General features: G+C 38.9%; 2 protein-coding genes across 6 annotated transcripts in view; one reads left to right on the top strand and one right to left on the bottom strand.

Moving 5' to 3' along the window:
* The first annotated feature begins 1,660 nt into the window (after nt 1-1,660).
* On the top strand, nt 1,661-3,555 carry LOC115681987 (glucan endo-1,3-beta-glucosidase 8). The gene is made up of 2 exons (XM_030606096.2): nt 1,661-2,181; nt 2,299-3,555. The coding sequence occupies exons 1-2, from the start codon at nt 1,847-1,849 to the stop codon at nt 3,392-3,394; spliced, it is 1,431 nt and encodes a 476-aa protein (XP_030461956.2). The 5' UTR covers nt 1,661-1,846; the 3' UTR covers nt 3,395-3,555.
* Nucleotides 3,556-4,352: 797 nt separating this feature from the next.
* The window catches only part of LOC115681990 (uncharacterized), a 35,665-nt gene continuing 21,678 nt past the window's right edge, over nt 4,353-18,339 (bottom strand). For 3 of the 5 annotated variants that reach the window (XM_030606099.2, XM_030606100.2, XM_030606101.2), the window contains 12 exons: nt 15,832-16,392; nt 15,682-15,741; nt 15,257-15,585; nt 14,649-15,075; nt 12,998-13,465; nt 10,855-10,971; nt 10,648-10,769; nt 9,816-10,551; nt 9,360-9,614; nt 8,163-8,345; nt 5,997-6,350; nt 4,353-5,553 (listed from right to left, as the gene is read on the bottom strand). In XM_030606099.2, coding sequence (XP_030461959.2) covers nt 4,804-5,553; nt 5,997-6,350; nt 8,163-8,345; nt 9,360-9,614; nt 9,816-10,551; nt 10,648-10,769; nt 10,855-10,971; nt 12,998-13,465; nt 14,649-15,075; nt 15,257-15,585; nt 15,682-15,741; nt 15,832-16,392 — 4,362 coding nt within the window. In that variant the 3' untranslated portion in view covers nt 4,353-4,803. Of the gene's footprint in view, nt 5,554-5,996; nt 6,351-6,371; nt 6,471-8,162; nt 8,346-8,974; nt 9,145-9,359; nt 9,615-9,815; nt 10,552-10,647; nt 10,770-10,854; nt 10,972-12,997; nt 13,466-14,648; nt 15,076-15,256; nt 15,586-15,681; nt 15,742-15,831; nt 16,393-18,339 lie in introns of those variants that run through there. The other 2 variants (XM_056303218.1, XM_056303219.1) reach the window with 2 other exon arrangements.

Genomic DNA, 18,339 nt, shown 5'->3' with positions numbered 1-18,339 from the left:
TATATAGTGTAATTAGACAAAGTATAAGGACGAAAATTTTACATAGACCAAAGATGTAATTTCTTCAAAAAAAATATTCAAGACTATAAGATTGAACATATCCAAATCCAGGTACTAATTGGATTTTGGAAAGCCATCATTCTATGAAATGGATATACTAAAGTTGTAATAAACTAATCTTCAATTTACAGCCAGCAAAATAATCCTCTTATTTATTACCTGAAAAAAGATAAAAGAACATTCGTAGATCTCCCCCATCATGAAAATATTAGGGAATGCTAAATCAACAAATGTATAGATTCTGTAGAACTCTCAATCCCTTGAAGATTGGTGAACTTTTGCGTCGGTCCATTAATTTGCGAATAATTTATGGAAAAATAAGACCTGTGAATTGCAATGGTAGTGAAATAATTGAGCAAAACCAAGACAATTATAATCATATAAAATGTTACATCTAAAAATTCATTTAGATAAAGCTCACGAAGTCACACAGAGGAGATTGAAAAAGGACGATAAGATATTAGTGTAAAGCTAGATGTACAACGATTTATATACTAAATGAGTTTATTAAATGATGTGATCAATAACAAGTGGTTATTAAAATTAGTGGCCCGATTTAAGGTCCCAACATGAATCTGACACGTCACCGAATCCTTTTAGCATACCGGTATTAGTATATAATAGTGTTATTCCAAATAATATCGCCGTAGACAAACAATGATGGTAAGAAAAATGTAATAGTTTAGGGAGAATTACCACGCTGACATCCAAGTATCTTAAGAGATAGACGAGTGGTAACATGCTAAAAAATTTGATGGCAAACATAAGGAAGAAACTACATTTAACTTAGAGCTTATATAAATTCATCAGTTTATTAGTCATATGAAGAGTTACATGTTTACGTTAATGATCATAACAATCACCTTTTCTTAATAAAGTATAAGACGTCTGTCGATCATGCACATATATTAAATAGAAAGTATTGAGATTTTAATACGCGTCATCACAGTTGAAGAGTATTCTAGCTAACTTTCTCACGTTATATCATTTCTTAAAATGTCATATGAATAATGGTTATCAAACTTCAATCGATTTGAAATATCAATTTCTTTTAAATTCTCTCTCTTGACTGTCTCGATTTCCTTTGAACTTTTTTGAATGAACATATTTCTACCCTAGTTCAGCTATACAAGTTAAAATACCAAAAAGGGGGAACCATACTTGTTCGATTCCTTATGGATCTTAAAAAACATACGAAAAAACCTACTGCTCAAACAAAAAGAAATACATTACAAAAAATAGTGTGGGTCGAGCAGCTCGTAGTAAAGGCTAAAGATAAAGGGGATGCATCATGCAATGTGAAAAATCCTCTAATAAGTGAGGCTAGTTTTTTGTTTTTTGGCCATGCTTAACAAGTCTGGCTAGAATTGGAATGCGTTAAGGTAGCCTCAATTTGGACAAAACGACTTTTGCCAATGAACCCATGTTGTTAAAAGGTACAGTAACGAACAACAATCACTTGTCTCTGTGCCAACTAAATATAGTGTGGAATCGACAAATCCAACCAATTGGGAATGCTGCAACCGCAAATGGGGGTCTGTCTTTCCACAAGAATGATGTCTGAAAATCTCTAGCTCTCTCTCTCTCTCTCTCTCTCTTAATGTCCAGCTCTCTTTCTTCTTCTCTCTATTCTTCCGTATAGCCATTCAAACTTTCAGTCTCCATTAACCAAGTAACCTTGCAACCATTTCTCCAATTTTCACCTGTTGGGAAGGAGGAAAGTTGCTTCGACTTTGGGCTTTTTCTTCCGGTTCATTCATCTCTCGGAGACAAGCCGGCTCAATCGATGGCCCGAGCCGAGCTCCTAGTCAGGGCCTGTTGCGTGCTCGTCGCCCTGTCGAATGTCGTCCACGGCATCGGCGTGAACTGGGGGTCGATCACGTCCCATCCGCTGTCGCCGAGCATCGTGGTCCATATGCTCAAGGACAACGGGATCGACAAGGTCAAGCTCTTCGATGCGGACTCTTGGACGGTCGACGCATTGGCTGGATCGGGCCTTGAGGTCATCGTGGGCATTCCCAATGATCAGCTCGCGAGAATGGCTGATAGCTACAAGAATGCCAGGCACTGGGTGAAAGAGAATGTCACCAAGCATCTCTATGATGGGGGTGTTGACATTAGGTCATTAATCAAGAATCAAATTTAGTCTGCCTTCTTTTTTTTTAGGGGAGATTTTTCATAATCTTGCTTGTTAAGGTTAACGCTGAATTTGGGTACTTGTATGTATCATTTGAACAGATATGTGGCGGTTGGAAATGAACCATTCTTGAAGAGCTACAATGGCAGCAACCTGAAAACCACAGTCCCGGCATTGCAGAACATCCAGAAGGCGCTCGACGAGGCCGGTCACGGGGACAAAATCAAAGCGACGATACCAAATAATGCCGACGTCTATGAATCCCCATCGAACAAGCCTTCCGATGCCGTTTTCCGGAGTGATATCAAAGGTATCATGACCGAGCTGGTCAAGTTCCTCCACGACAACAACGCCCCGTTTATGGTCAACATATATCCTTTCCTTAGTCTCTATTTGAACGCCGATTTCCCGTTTGATTTCGCCTTCTGCGACGACGCTGGGAAGCCGATATACGACAAGGGCACTGAGTACAAGCACGTGTTCGACGCGAATTACGACACCCTCGTTTGGGCGTTGAAGAAAGCCGGAGTCCCCAACTTGAAGATCATCGTCGGGGAAGTCGGGTGGCCGACGGATGGCGACAAGAATGGCAACGTGAAATTGGCCAAGAGGTTCTACGACGGTTTCTTTAAGAAGATGGCCGAGAACAAAGGGACCCCGTTGAGGCCCGGGAATTTGGACGTGTACCTCTTCAGTCTCCTCGATGAGGACATGAAGAGCATCGAGCCCGGGATGTTCGAGAGGCACTGGGGTATCTTCCGGTACGACGGGCAGCCGAAGTTTGCCATGGACTTCACCGGGAAAGGCCACGAAAAGATGCCGGTCGGGGCGAAGGGGGTCCAATACCTGCCCGCACAGTGGTGCGTGTTCAACAGGGGCTTGAACATGAGTGCAGTGGGGAGTGAAGTGAACTATGCTTGCTCGCTCTCCGACTGCTCGAGCTTGGGTTACGGCTCCTCCTGCAACAGCCTCGATGCCCACGGCAACATCTCGTACGCCTTCAACATGTACTTCCAAATGCAAGATCAAGACGTCGAGTCGTGCAACTTCAACGGCATGGCCGAGATCGTGACGCAGAACTTCTCGAAAGGTAGCTGCCTGTTCCCGGTGCAGATAGTGAGCGCCGGGGAAAGGCTCGGCTCGGCGTTGGGCGCGAGTCTCGTCACGGGATTGATTGCGTTGTTCTCGCTGTTGTAAAGGGTTCGCCATAACACGACTCGGGTGCCAAGAAAAACACGAAAAGAGAGCTGAAAAACGCAATTGTAAGCTGTGCATACACCTATTCTAGTCTTCAGCTGACTGTTCTTGGTTCTCATTTCTAGGGAAGTAATTGATCATTCAATTATAGATTTGTGATATATGATACTGATCACTTATCAGGAAGCAAACAAGGTTGGAACTCTCAATAAAATAAAAAAAAGGTTAATATCATGAAATACCTAAACTGGTACATCTATGATAAATTTACCCAAAACTATTTTTTTTAACCACAAAAAATCCCAAACTGGTATATCTATGATAGATCTACCACAAACTAATTTTTAACCACCTGTACATTTTCGATAAATTTACCCTCCGTTAGTTTCCATTGAATTGGATTAACACAACGAAAATTCACAAATTGATACGCCTGTGACAAACGGAGGGTATTGATACACCCATCAACCGCCACGTGTTATCCAATATAATAATTTGATGGTAAGATTTAATAGAAACTAACAAATGGTAAATTTATCATAAATGTACTAGTTTGAATCTACCACAAACTAATTTTTAACCACCTGTACATTTTCGATAAATTTACCCTCCGTTAATTTCCATTAAATTGGATTAACACAACGAAAATTAACAAATTGATACACCTGTAACAAACGGAGGGTATTGATACACCCATCAACCGCCACGTGTTATCCAATATAATAATTTGATGGTAAGATTTAATAGAAACTAACGAATGGTAAATTTATCATAAATGTACTAATTTGAGAGTTTGTAGTCGTCAAAACATTAATTTTAAATAAATTTATCACAAATGTACCAATTTTCTTGTTTTTCGTGATATTAACCCATAAAAAGAACATATATTTTCGACCTTGTTTTTTTTGAATTAGATACTAATTAGTCAATAATAATTCACAATCAAACATTTCTCAACTTCAGCGATAAACAAAAAAGAGGCAAAAGTCTCTTTAAACCTTTTTGGGAGGTCTCAAAATACCTTTACACTATCCCTTTACAAAAATTCATACAAGGCGGTAACACCCACAAGCCCAAGCGCCAGAGAGGGGGGAAAAAAATTCAATGGCAGCAATTACAAAAAAAAATTAAAATTAAAATTAAAATTAAATTACAGGCAAAAGGGAATAGCCAAGCCAAAATCAATTTACAAGGATCAATCGACCTAATCTAACCTAGTACATTTCTTCTCACCAATGTATTTGAAAAAAGAATATCAAAGAATGTTTTTTTTTAGCCGCCTCCGTTTCTCTGAGCCATGTCCACCCGAGAGAGAGTGTTCACCTAGTCCGCTGTTTTCTCCGCTTCCCGCGCTCGGGCCTTTTCTCGGGGCGAACCCTACTTGGGCTATTAGACAATGCCGGTTTTGTTCACATTAGGGGAAGATAGGCACCGCCATGCCCTCTACGTAATACAAGTGGACCCGCGTTTTCGGGTACTTTATCCATCGCCTTCGTGCATGCGTCGATGACGTCTCCAAACCCTGTTGCGGTGGTGGCCATCTGCACACGTAGCCGCAAGTCCCTTGTCCTCTTCAACAAGCATCTAAACGACCTCGCCAAGTACTTGGCCCATTCTGCCGGTAAACCGCCACCGGTAATCCAGATCGAGAATTGATTCTGATCGACTCTAGCGGCCATTTCAGCCCGGAAGTATCTCGCTATCTCAATAAGCATCGATGGTTGAAGCGGAAGAACGGCCACGAATTCGGCCACGAATTCTTCCGTCAGTTCTGGCTTTAGCATCTTGTTCCAGAGCACCGGTGCCCACTCGCTCGGATGATTGAGACCGTAAGCTTCTGCAACTATTAGAGCTTCTTGGAAACGAGACTGCTCGGCCAGTGCATACCTTGCATTCGTTGGATTGCAGTTGAGCCACTGAAAATCGGGCATTCTGATTTGGAGGGAAACAAGACAAGCCTGAGCGCATGCCCTAAATGTTTTATTTCCAGCATCGACTGTCGAGAGAACTTCTGCAGCTTCAATGAAGTAGCGCATGGAATCTAGTAAATCTTCATTCTGGTCTTTGTCGTGACGTTGGAACCACAGTTGAGAAGACTGCTCTGCTCGTGCCTCCAAAAGTGCAGCTGTTTCATGCCTCATGTCAAAGTGGTTATAGACCTGCGAATAGATTTAAAATAACGTGTTAAGCCGATCCGAGAATCACCTGCCCGGTCAGTCAAATCCTCAGCTTTCACCTAAAGAGCAAAGTGATAAGCACCTCCCATGAAGCCTCTCATTTGAATAATGCTCAAATCCACATGTTTCAGCAGGTGCATAGAGTAAGTTAAAATCTATGACATGCTCAGCAGATTAGTCAGGGAAAAAGATCACGGGATATACAGATCCTCATCACGAAGCTCCCCAAGAACCAAGGAGAAACTTGAACAAACTGCCCTAATAATTTTCCTCTAAGCTATCCCTTTCAATACCATACCCAAAGGTATCAACCAAGTGAGGGTCCCAAAAATAGCATTACTTAACTGATGGAAGCAAAATTAAGAAAAAAAAAATACGAATCCTCTGTCAAGGAATAATCATGACAAGCATTGAAAAACACTAACCATGGAAAACGCATCCACGTCGTTTGAATTGAACTGCTTCAATGATGTCAAGACAGCCATTCTGAATCCTCTGGTAACCTTAGCAGTAGCAGTAGCAGTACCAGAACTTGCATCTATAGCAGTTGAAAATTTCTGAAGAAGAAGATCCAGCTGACCATTCTCGATGAGAATGCCAAGGATAAAATTAAGGGCATGGAAGTTTTTAACTCCAGTCATTAGGCGAGCCAAACACGAAAAATCACCCTCAGACACATAAGAATCAACCCTGGTAGCAGCAAGGGCTACAAGAACATCGACTCCATCCAGGCATGCTGATGATTTGTAGAAGTGATGAGACAAAATAAGAAGCTCCACCTGTTGAGAAAAAGACATACCTCGTTCAATTCTAAGTGCTTGATAAAATCGTGTAAATGTTCTCTGCTCTTGTGAGCCCTCTAAGCTTTACATAATGCTCCCATGATTTTTTTTGTGAACCTAGGAAGAAAAGAGTAATATGTCGCATCTGTATCTTGTTTCCAAGGTTCAGAAACGAACAAATATCAGACCTGTTGGAAAGTATAGATGGGGTATATAGATGGGGGTTGAATTCCATTGACATCATCTCTTGAGTCATAAAGAGTACCCTAAAATATTGCATTAGCTCCAAAACCTAATTACCATTATCTAATTCATATGTTCCACTATAAATTTCGAGCTATACTATAGCATCTATAGATGAATCATATGACTTCATTATGCTATAATAACTAATGTCAAGAGAAAGCACACGACAGTAGATATCATGATAAATGCAGCTTGTTTCTTATGTCTATATGATTATCCTTCTTTATTTGTGAGATCAAGGAAAAGACACGATTTTTAGGCCAACTTTTACGTATGCACCATCAGATGCATGGCAAAGTTCATGGAGCCAATGTAAATCAATCCTCTGTCGCAGGATATACTTAACAAATATTTCAAGTATAGGAAATGTGAATATAGCACAATGTGACATGATCTTGCTTGGCTTCCATTAGTACATTTACAGATTAACCATGCCTTCATCTAAAAGTTTAAGACTTCTGAGATTTTTACATAAGCAGACAATTGTCAGTCCCACAATACACCAGTCAAATTTTCAAATGCTAACACGCTTATTTTGATTTACTTGTTGGATGTGGTTTCACAACCAGTGTTCTGAATGTAAAGCCCAGTTTACAAGTGAAGGAAGGGCTAAGAAATGTTCGATAAACATTTTTTATATGTTTCCTGAAAGCTTCCAGTTGTCCAGTTAATGTGGTTATGTCCACAACACGTGTTTTATTAGTTAGGCCCAGCTAGAGGGCTAACAAATGTTTGATGTACATCATAGATCCATATCCTGGAAAATCAAATCTTCTAGAAGGAAGGTTTCTGACATCGTCAGCAGGAAGTCCGATGCTCATACCTCTCCCATGCCCCTCATTTGCCTCCAACTACGACTGATTCCATGGCTCACTTATAGCCAAACCACAACCTATGCATGAGAGGTGGTAATGGTATTATCACAAGTCACTAGCAGTCCCCAATTTCTTAACTCCAAGGGGCATTTCTCACTCACCTTTTAGTAGTTTTAATAGGAAATCACGGAAGGAAAACTAACATAGATATGCCTTCTCAGAAGAGGGTTTTTTGAATGCACAAGGGAGAAAAAAGATGGGCAGGCCCATCTACAAAAACCATGAGGCTTTTTTCAGAAAGTTTTTACGCTAAGAGTGGAGTTAACATTAAAGAATGCCTCTCCGCCTCAACTAGAACAACTTAGTCCTTGAACCTTATTACATTTATCTATGTATCCTTATTGGGTAAACAATAAAACCAATGAACAATTTATCCATTTCTGTTCATTTTCTTTCTCATGAAAAAGTTCTTTATGAATGACATTACTGTCATCGTATAAGCATCAGTTTGCCTTTGCACAGAACATAGAACAAGATCATGCTTACACAAAATAAGCGCAGCTAGAGAGAGATTATGCCAGCTCAATTCTATCCTTTTGCTGAATTGATATATCAACAATCACTTAAAACTTACAAAGTCAACACTTTTCAGCGAAGTAATCTAACATACACAAACAACATGTTGCCATTAATCATGAGGCTGCAATGATTAGAAATCTCCATCAAATATATAGTGTTACTCATTTACCTCACACGCATGCGGTATTTCTTGTCCAGTAATAACCAGGCGCATCAGCGCATGTCCAATTTCAGGTTCAGAAGGACATAGCTCAGCCCATGTAAGAAAGTCGGAAAATCTCCACAACAAAGGAGATGGTCCTTCCTCCTTTTGAGACTCCATATATCCACCGCGATGTGCAGCCAATAACCCCTGAAGTACAAGAAAGCATGCAGGTTCAAATACATAGGAATAAACCAAACAGGTAGTTTTGATTTAAAAAACAAATAGTAAAAGGAAAAATTAGTAAAGAAAATCTAATAACATCATGAAGCCTACAAAAGCACATATCACAAGTGGGTGAATATGAAGTTGATTTTGAAATTCATAACTAGTATAAATAGTTGGGGTACCTCTCTAAATTGGAAATTGGTTTGTCACAAACAAGAAGAAGATAAACTTGTTGATCATCCCAGAATCGCATGTCTTCATTCATAAGATTGCTCACAGATGGTTCGTTAGCATATCCCTTAAAACTTAAGTTAAAGTATAGAGGAAGTTAAAATCTTGTTACTTCGTGGTGATAATGCCTTCAAATATTTTTCCGCACCTTTTAACTATTCCATGGTTCGCATTATACATTGGTCTCTCCTTCACATACTCCGAAACAAAATGAATTAGCTGAATGTAAAAAACCAACATCTAGTTCTCACAGATTGTCGTCGTACCGGTGGCATGTCATCCTCATGTTTTTCTGTTTTTTTATGATGTAAAACAAATGCATTTAGGAGAGGAGGACGAAGTTTTGGAATTACTGAGGAACAGAGATACAGGGACTTCACCAATTGATACTGGGACTACTGTTATGTCAAATATGGACATACGGACTCCAGCTCAACTCCAGCTCAATCCCCAGTGAAAGGAACTGCCAATATAACGTGGTCACCTTACTTAGTTCCCTTTCCTCATGAACCTCTGTGAGATTTCTCATGGATGGTTGAATGCGTTTCACCTGTAATTAACTTACTACTGACTGTAATCTCATTTCCAAAATCTTCAAGGGCACAGTTGTTGTTATAAGCCCACTAATTTATTCTATACACAGGAAGTTAACACTATTTCGGCTGTCCACTTCCATTCACTTAACTACTTTCATTCGGTCAAATATAGCATCATGGAGATGGCAGTACAGATTTAAAAAAAAAAAAAAAAACAGAAAAATTGTACCTTTAAAAATGATTCAGCAAGAATTTGGGCAATACTAGCAGCTGGCATGAAATGAGTTTGGACCAGGAGCTTTGCTTCCTCAAATGATTCTTGGGCTTTTAGAGAAAGCAGCTGTAGGACCTCAATTGGCTGCTTCACAAAAGCTTCCGAAAATGAAAGACCTAGCACATTAGCAGATTTCACAACTGCTACTATCCTTTTACAAAGTCCCCGTCCTCTACCATCAGTAAATATGGTTGTTAAACTCTCTAAGACCTACATAACATATGAAACAGAATTCAGACTCTGCATATGCTTTCATCACAAAACGTAAATAATATGCTGAATCAGGTAAAAGAGGATGCAATGCATATACTACAGTATACGAACAACACTCGGTATAATTTTTAAAATCTACAAATATGCAAATTATAAGCTTGTTAAAGAAGGCAATTAATTAAGGTTTAGAATAATTACCTGAAGCGGGTCGAGATACTGCTGGTCAGCCAAAATACTGCATGATCGAATCACCGAAATCACTTCATCATCAATCATGGACAATGGTATTTCACTACAAGGTGTCGAGACAGCTGCAAGCTTTAGAGCTGTATCAACCAGTAAAAATTCTGAAGGTGCATGCCCTGGTGACAGCTTATGTTGGAGTTGCTTTGCAGCACTAATTTGCCCAAACTCTAATAACAGCAGAACAGCCCTCTCCAGCTCTTCTTGTCCTACTCTTTCCTCCCACCTTGAAAATGGAAGCTCCATTTTTGAGTTCTCATCCTGTAATTGCAGGTCATTCCTGGCATTCAGATTACTGATACCATCTTCAGAATCAGCCATGCTGTCCATGGTATCCACTACCGCCCGTTTGAATGGTGCAGAGCTTTTTGCCCTCCTTCTTGTCTTTGCAGTGCCACCTGCCAAGTTCGAGAGGCCAGAGTCCAGTACTTGGTGTTTAAGATTTGAACCCCCGCCTTCCTTTGAGTCATGCTTCTCAACAGTTCTACTTGTCATATTATTCATATGATTATCCATTTTCGCTATGATGATTGCAGTCCGGTCAACCATGCCTGGACCCCTATCCATCCCAGGATCGTGGCTTGGACTAAATGGACTCGACTCACCTTCACTTTTTACTTGAGCTTCTGATTCTACTGCCAGCAGCCACACTCTAGTTTCAATTTCTCTTATAAGATGCAATGGATAAACCCTGAAAAAATCATGTTACAGGTCAGAAAAGAAACCATGTCCCTGGAAACCATGTCCCTGGAAATTTTCAGAAGCTTTATGAACAGAATATGCTTACGGATGGGAAAGGGTCATCATCCCACTCAACCACTGCAGAGAAAGGAGCAACAGCTCATGAAGCTCCTTAGCTGGAAGATCTTTCTCCAAAGTTTCCGCGTGTTTAAGGAAGAACGATCCAGCCTGCAAGGAATCTCAAATCAGCGATACTTACAGCATTTTAAAGCAGAGTTCCTTGACAAGCATACGTATTATAAGATGACTCAACCTGTAAAGGTGGAAAAGCATGTCTGATGAACAGTGTCTGGCAGTGGCCCCACAAAGCTACTCTTTCTTCAGGAACATCCCAAAGGAACTCTTTCCACTCCGCCACCATAGATTCAGCCTGAAGAAGCTTGAAGAGTGAGCTCTAGAGCTTACATGGTTACATGCCAAACCATGAATATTTCAAGCATGTTGAGGTAGATCAAAGAGTAAGACCCATTTGGATTGAGAAATTTGAAAACAATTTGCAGAAGACAATAATATCAACTCAGAAGAGTGAAGTCCCTAGGCATTACATTCGCACCTAAAGTTTCTTAAGCAGCATATCTAAGGCTGTTTTATGCACCACATTGAAAAGAAAATTATATCATAGAATTCAAAAGCAAACAATAGCATAAACTTTGACAGATTTAGGTCTTCTTCATAATACAGTTGAGTGCCCAAAATTAAATCATTTAGCATTCAAAGAGATTAAGTTTGCATGGTAAGAACCAACAAGTTTTGACTTAATTGATTAAAGTAATTGCAAAATATGCTTAAGTCTGAATAAAGGAACGAGCTACTTAACACATTTAAGGGATATCCTTACTGACATTCAGGATGTTGTCAATTGAATGGCTATAATCTACCAGCTATATTAACAAAACCACATTAGGAAAGAATCTAATCACATTCAACATTTAATTTTCAGCTACTACCGAACAATTTTCTTTTGTTTTCATTTTCAGCACTTCAACAAATCCACTTTTCAAATTCAATGCTTTAATGTTCAATACTTACTTTTAGTTTGATCAGATCTGTTTTCCGCCCTTAAAAATATTTTCTCATGAAAAAAAATTATTGAAACAACAATTTCCGGCATTTGGTATGTATAAAAAAGAAATTCTTCTTTAAGACTTCTATAATGGGTAAGTGGCAAGGGGCAATCAAAGATCAAGGAGCAGGCTGTTGACAACTACTATCACCAGCATAATATTTTTCATTCACCAATTTTCTTCAACTATACCAATTCTTTCATGAAGACGTCCAAGTTATGGATATAATGCCATAAATATACTTTTCTATTATCTTCATAAAATGTAATGTCATCCAAATTAATCACTTCTCTAATGACAAGAACCATTCCAGGACACTATAAGTAGTCTCACTAGTCATCTTCATTGAAGGATTCAGTGTAGCCTCACGATTAACTCGGTTAGCAATATCATTAGTTAATCAACTAGTTTCTTTGTCAAGTTAGTTTCCTTTTCAATACATGGGCTACTTGGAATTGCATTGCTAGCGAAGTCTATAAATATGAGGTCCTACTTTCCGTTTAGAAGTTCATGAAAGTTTACTGACTTACAAAAGCTGCTTTATTCAGTGGATAATGTTATTCAATTTTCAAGTGCAATGTTTCAGAAGCCCCAGGAAGATGCCTATGGATTCTCACTGTGATTTGTATACCTTCTCTAGGAATCTAAACCTTCAAATTTCTATCCAACTTGATCTCAATATTTATCTCTCACAATCCTACAAAAAAGCATATGGTCTGGGCCTGGGCCATGAGGACATCCAGACCCCGGAACATGTCGCAGTAAGCCAAATCAAGTTACTCCCACCATTTATCAGATCATAAATACCATTCAGGGTCTACTTTTCATCAATCAGAGAACCAAGAGCAGCAGCTTAAGTAATGGTAAGCTTTCTGTAATCAACTTGTATATCCATTGACATTTCTGTCTTAACTTTATGAATTTAACCAATTCTTCTCTTGAACAAATACAAGTGACTTGTCAAAAAAAAAAAAAATCCAAATGCTTCTCCAAATCAAAGTAGCTCTGATTAACCTGCATTACTTTCATCATCATGGCTGTATGATGTACTTACAAGATAATAACAATCTGCTAAACTGTGAGGTCAGAAAGTTTGTGCTCTATAACGGGAACAAGCAAAAAAACAGGAGGCATTCTCGGACTCCTTGTGACATTAGATATTCAGCTAGAGAAACTACTAGACAGTCTAAGATGCCAAATAGTGGTAGAAAATGTCAAATTAACATTTGTGAAGTACCCTTGCATAGGTTGATTTGGAAATTCCTAGAAAGGCTGAACAGGACTTCTTGGCAATCAGAAAAACGAAAATGGAAAAACTAGAAAAAGTTGTACCTGAGTTTCAGTAACATGGTGAAGAGAAGATTTCAAAGGTCCCCCACTAGCATCCAACTGTCTGGCCCAATTTCGTGCTTGCTCCCAGTAACCATTCTTTTCTAGTGCTGCTAAAAGAGAAGCATCATCTAGAGTCTCATTACCAAGCTGCAGGACGTCATCTTTCCGCAGTAAGGGCTCAGCTAAGTTGATTTTCCAGTAAAGCCGTCGATAGTATGCTGCCGCAGATCCTCCATCACCAAAGTCGGTTGATGCAAGAAGTTGTAGTAAGCATCTCTTTTCATATGGAGATGGACAAGTAGAAAGGACAGCATTCGCAGCTGTTACAGCAGTAGAACTTATCCATGAGCTTGCTATATTCTCTTCTTTTTTCATACTAGTCTGTAAGGTCGTCGGTTCTTCCTTGACTCGGGTAGAAAAGGAACCCAAATGCGCTGAAGCTTCAGATAAGCGCATCTGAGAGAATGCCTGACAAAAACATGGTGTGGAGAACATGAGTCATCAGAGCTGCATGTCATGTAAAACAGTTGAATACTTATGGAAGGAGACAGCTTGCTAGACAAGACCACAAGAATTCGTCCAATAGAATGTATTATTCTAGAGCACAAAAGTCAATAATTTGAACATATGACCCCAATTAACTATTGTTAGGAGAAAACATCTGCTGTTATTTTTCCTTCTTGATTGCTTAATTTGTTTCCTGGACAAAGTCCCAGATGCAGCCTTGGCAGATACTTAGTTATTGCAGAGATACTAATCTAAGACCTAAAGCACCAATTGAGAAAAAAAAAAAAAAAACCCATCTAATGCGTATAAACAGTAAAAGCTAGTTATGCACATATTCTGTAGACTCTCGATTAAAAAAGAGTTAAGTGCTATATAGTATATTCTCTCAGGAGAGAATTGGCAGAAGCCTGTGCATTCCTGTCATTCCCACGTTCAATATTCTAGCCCTTTACTTACCCTAAAGCAAACACTGATTAGCCCTTTTACAGAAAACATGCACCAGCCAAAAGGCAACAACCAACAGCAAAAATATTCCTATGCATCTGAAAGCTATAGCATCATCTGAAAGCTATAGCAAAAATATTCCTATGCACTAGCAAAGTTGTATTATTGATAGCCGTCATGATGGACAATTTTAAGCTCCATGCTAACCATAATCTCTTCCAGAAATAGCACTTCTTTCCCAGACTCTTCCATCTACATAAAATCCTGAGCACATTACCTTTACCAAACAAATACCAGGTAGATCTTTCCTGCTGCTCGTACCAGTTTTGATAACTATCTAGTGTAAAACTATACACCAAATTTCTAAACTATGGTGTACATTTTTTGGCATGTAAAGACCAAAAATGCAATAAAAAAACACGTTCTCTTATCTTGCATTTTCATAATTGAGAGACAAAGGAGTCACTGAAAAGTTTTCAGCAGATTGCAAATTGCTGTGAAGAAAAAATGACCCACACTAGATCTAACAAATAGACGATACAATATTATGTTAGACCGTAAGGCATAAACCTATAGAACTCTAGGGCATAGTACTCCATAAAATTCACATCACTGCATCAATTGCCATTTATTTAAGAAAAAACCCAGTAGGAACATAAAAAAACTTGGAAAGGACAAGAAAAGACTAAATTTCTCACACCTGCAGAGCACGGATAAAAGGTAATAAAGAGCACGAAGGAAGGAACATTTCGAATGCCCTTAGCAAAGGCAAGAACAGTCCTTGCTCACAAAGCATGGCGACCATCTTTGACAAAGAAGTAGGTCCTTCATCACATACGGTAGAAACTTTGTCTGTAACTACTTCACCTTTCCTTTCCCCCATAGGGCTAATGCCCTGATCAATAAACGTCATTTCCTTGGAGAAAACATTTGATGATTCACCAACTGGGGCTGATAGATCAACAGGTACAGGTTCCATGACCCGCCTACGCTTGGGATTGCTTCTATTATAATGAAATGTAAGAGCTCTATCTTCTGTTGGCTGGGAATTAGAAGCTTTCACGGCTGCTGCCACATTATTTGCAATGTGCGAAGTCATATTGCTGACCTTGACCAATGAAGTTTCCCTGCAAACAAAAAAAGGCTGCGTAAGTATAATATATTATAATCGTAAATGCAGTTAGAGCCTAAAAATCATATTGGTTGGAAGCAACAGACATATTGCATATAATATCATAAAAATAAGTAGAAATTTGAATGAAGACCAGCATGCATGCGCTGAGAAATATCTGGAGGATGCAGGCTAACCTTGCTGCAGTAATTTCCAGCCAAACTCTTAGGCAGGAAAATGGAGTCACATCTGGGAAGCAAGAGGCTATAGTTGCCAATATAGACCATGACAACTCTTTTGCTTTGACCAAAAGAGCCTCCCCAGGTTTCTTCTGCTTTTCACAATCTGCAAGGATCCTGAACAGTTCGACATGAATATACATGTTTTCATCTGAACAAGAAATTCCGCTCCCCTTTTCTTCAGTATCAGAATGTGATGACAAGCCAGCTTTTTTTCTTGACTGCATGTTTTTCATCACAGTTAATATATGAAGCTTGAGTCGAGGGTCACTAAATTCCTTCAATGCCTGATAAAGGACAAAAAGTGTTGAGCTGGAAGTGGACTTTGTACTTATTTTAGCAATTTAAAGAACAAAGGTGATAACAGTATATGCTGCACTTACAACTTGAACTACAACATCAAAGGGGTATGCTCCAACCTGAGCTTCAGACAAGAACCCGACCTTCAATGATGACAAGAACACTGTTAAGAATCAAAGTGAACGGAGAGTTTATATCACACAATTGAAAAACTAAGGATAATCAGGGTATACCCAATCATTATCTCTTGCCAACAGTGCAAGGTATCTTGTGCTCAATGGAAGTTGATGCATCTGGCAGAAAGCTGTGACTAGATTCCAGCATTGGCTGGCAGCTTTTTGTTCTGATCTTAAGTCAGCTCCATCACCTCCACCACTTCTGAGCCAAGACCCACAAGTCCTTCCATCTACCATCAGCGGGAGACTAGCCTTTTCCAGATGCTTTAAGACAAGCATGAGAGGTCGTGATGGTCTCTTACCATCAACCAAATCTGCAACATCCTTTTGTTTAGTGATGCTTGCGCTATCATTGTGCAGATAATCATCCACCAGTGCCCGAGCAAGTGATTCTGTTAAATCTGCTCCTTGTGGTGTTACATGAAAAGCCAAACCTTTGGGAGACAGCTGTCTATAGTCCTCATAATTCTCGCTAGACTTGTAAAAAGAAGATATTCTTCGCAAAGCAGCAACATCAACTCGGAGCATACTAACAGATAAACCACAAAGCTCCAAGCAAAATGCACAGGAAGCAACCAACATAGGATCCTCAAAATGCATGATAGCAAGTGGCATCACCTAAACAAATTCCCACAAAAAATAGCAGACCACATCACAACTTGAATTCCAACAGCAACTAGAGTTATCAGTAATTGGACTAACTTATCATACTCTACGCTAGGCATATGACCATATGCTTCGCAGCAGAAGGTTATTTTTATGAGCAAAGTTCAAATTCCGTTGATCCAGGCTACTATAAAAAAAAAAAAAAACAGAGTATAAACATTAAAGTAACTAATGTTGAGTAATTTATTATTCGATTTGGGAAATATAGTGGAGTAAGTCACTGAACTATAAATAACAGTGCATACAAAATAAAGATGATCTAAATGAGTGCAATTGATACTTTCCAAAACATTTGCAAAAACTTACCAATCAACATCAACAAAAGATTCTTTTCATTAAGGAAACAAAAGGACAAAAGAATAACAATTAAAACGAAAATGGATATTAAAATACTAATGTCTCACTCTCAAAATAGAAAAGAAAAATAAGGCTACACGTAATATCTAGAAGATTGGTTGAAGTATAAGAGCTTAAAAGTTCTCTTAAATAAAGAACTTCAATTATTTTATATAATATTTTTCAGAAAACACAATCATCTTTTCATAACTTCCTTTATTAAAATGAGAGTATTAGTATCTTTTCATATTAAAAGTTGTAAACATTCATGAAACTAAGCTATGAATATTCATCTTATTCTTTTGAATACTACAGATCTAATATAACATATATAAAGTCGATCCTCCCTATAGAATATGCAAATTATAATGTGCATTGTTTAAAATAAGAACAAAAACATCAACATGGTTCCTAGCCTTGATTTTACCCTACTGACTATCCTCAATCTCACAAGCACCTGCACGGGCACAAGCAACCCCACGCACAGCCGCACACCCCCACACCTGCTCTCCCCCCCCCCCCCCAACCCAAAAAAATAAATAAATAAGAAAAAATAATCGACACACACCTGCAGCGTGCTCATGCACATTTACATATGTCAAATTAGTTACTGCTGGACTTCCATTATAAACCTTAAGTTCAGAGCTGCTACATCAACAAGATTTGCTTTCAGGGGCCTATCTTCATCCTTCGATACTTACAGATATATAAGTGGAACCAGCCATTCCTCCTTACTCAGTTTTATGAGAATCAATTACTGTTCTCTACTAGGCTATCGAGATTTCAACAGTGTAAACCGCAAGTTGCATATTGAACCATCACTCGCAAAATCTATATGAAATCACTACTGTTTAGATGTTATCTCTTTTTCTGTTCCAAGGCTTCTGATCTATCTACTTGACCCTTTGATTTTCATTTATTCCCTTTACCATTGCCGCTTCCATTTCCTTGTAACACCCCCTAGATAGGAATACCGTATAGCCAGCTTCACATATGAGATTTGAGTCATGCACAGAGGTAGAAAAAGAATTGAAGATTTTATGAATGAGAGAGATTCTTTGGTTTGAGTGGGAATGCCACATGTTTCATTTTCTAAATGCAGATGGAGGATCTTTGCAAAGTTGAAACGAAGACCCACCAGGACATCACACTGCCTTTTGTATTTTCTTATGGATGATTTTCGCCAGTCCAAATAATTTCTTTTCTGCAATTTCAATTTTGCCCATGATTGTTTGTGAAGTCATCTAAAATTTCATCTTGACAAAATGGGTTCCATAATTGTTTAATTCATGATGAGATGTTGATACGCTCATTCACTAACTTGCTGACATTCAGTCTTTGTCTTGCAACAAATCAAGAGAGAACGTAATGAGAATTAATGATGTGAACTATTCTGCTAATGTACATCAGTCTGCATTGCAATCATCAGTTGTGCTGCGCACTTCCCAAAACGCCCTCACCTAAGAAAAACTGAGTCATTGAAAGTTTCAGAAAATGAACTTGCTCTATCACCTCTTTAACTAGAGACTTTTTAAGCAAGTTCGGTGCAGTAACGACAATGCC

The sequence above is a fragment of the Syzygium oleosum genome, unplaced genomic scaffold (assembly GCF_021117445.2).
Source record: "Syzygium oleosum isolate NSW1041296 unplaced genomic scaffold, Sole_v2.1 Sole_v2.26, whole genome shotgun sequence".
Lineage (NCBI taxonomy): Eukaryota > Viridiplantae > Streptophyta > Magnoliopsida > Myrtales > Myrtaceae > Syzygium > Syzygium oleosum.
Note: the sequence above shows the minus strand (reverse complement) of the source record. Positions and strands in the feature narration are given on the sequence as shown.

Excerpts from the sequence above, each read along its gene's own strand:
- LOC115681987 (XM_030606096.2), top strand. The coding sequence starts at position 1,847 with ATGGCCCGAGCCGAGCTCCTAGTCAGGGCCTGTTGCGTGCTCGTCGCC. Across the intron at positions 2,182-2,298 it reads GATGGGGGTGTTGACATTAG|ATATGTGGCGGTTGGAAATG; the intron begins GTCATTAATCAA and ends TCATTTGAACAG.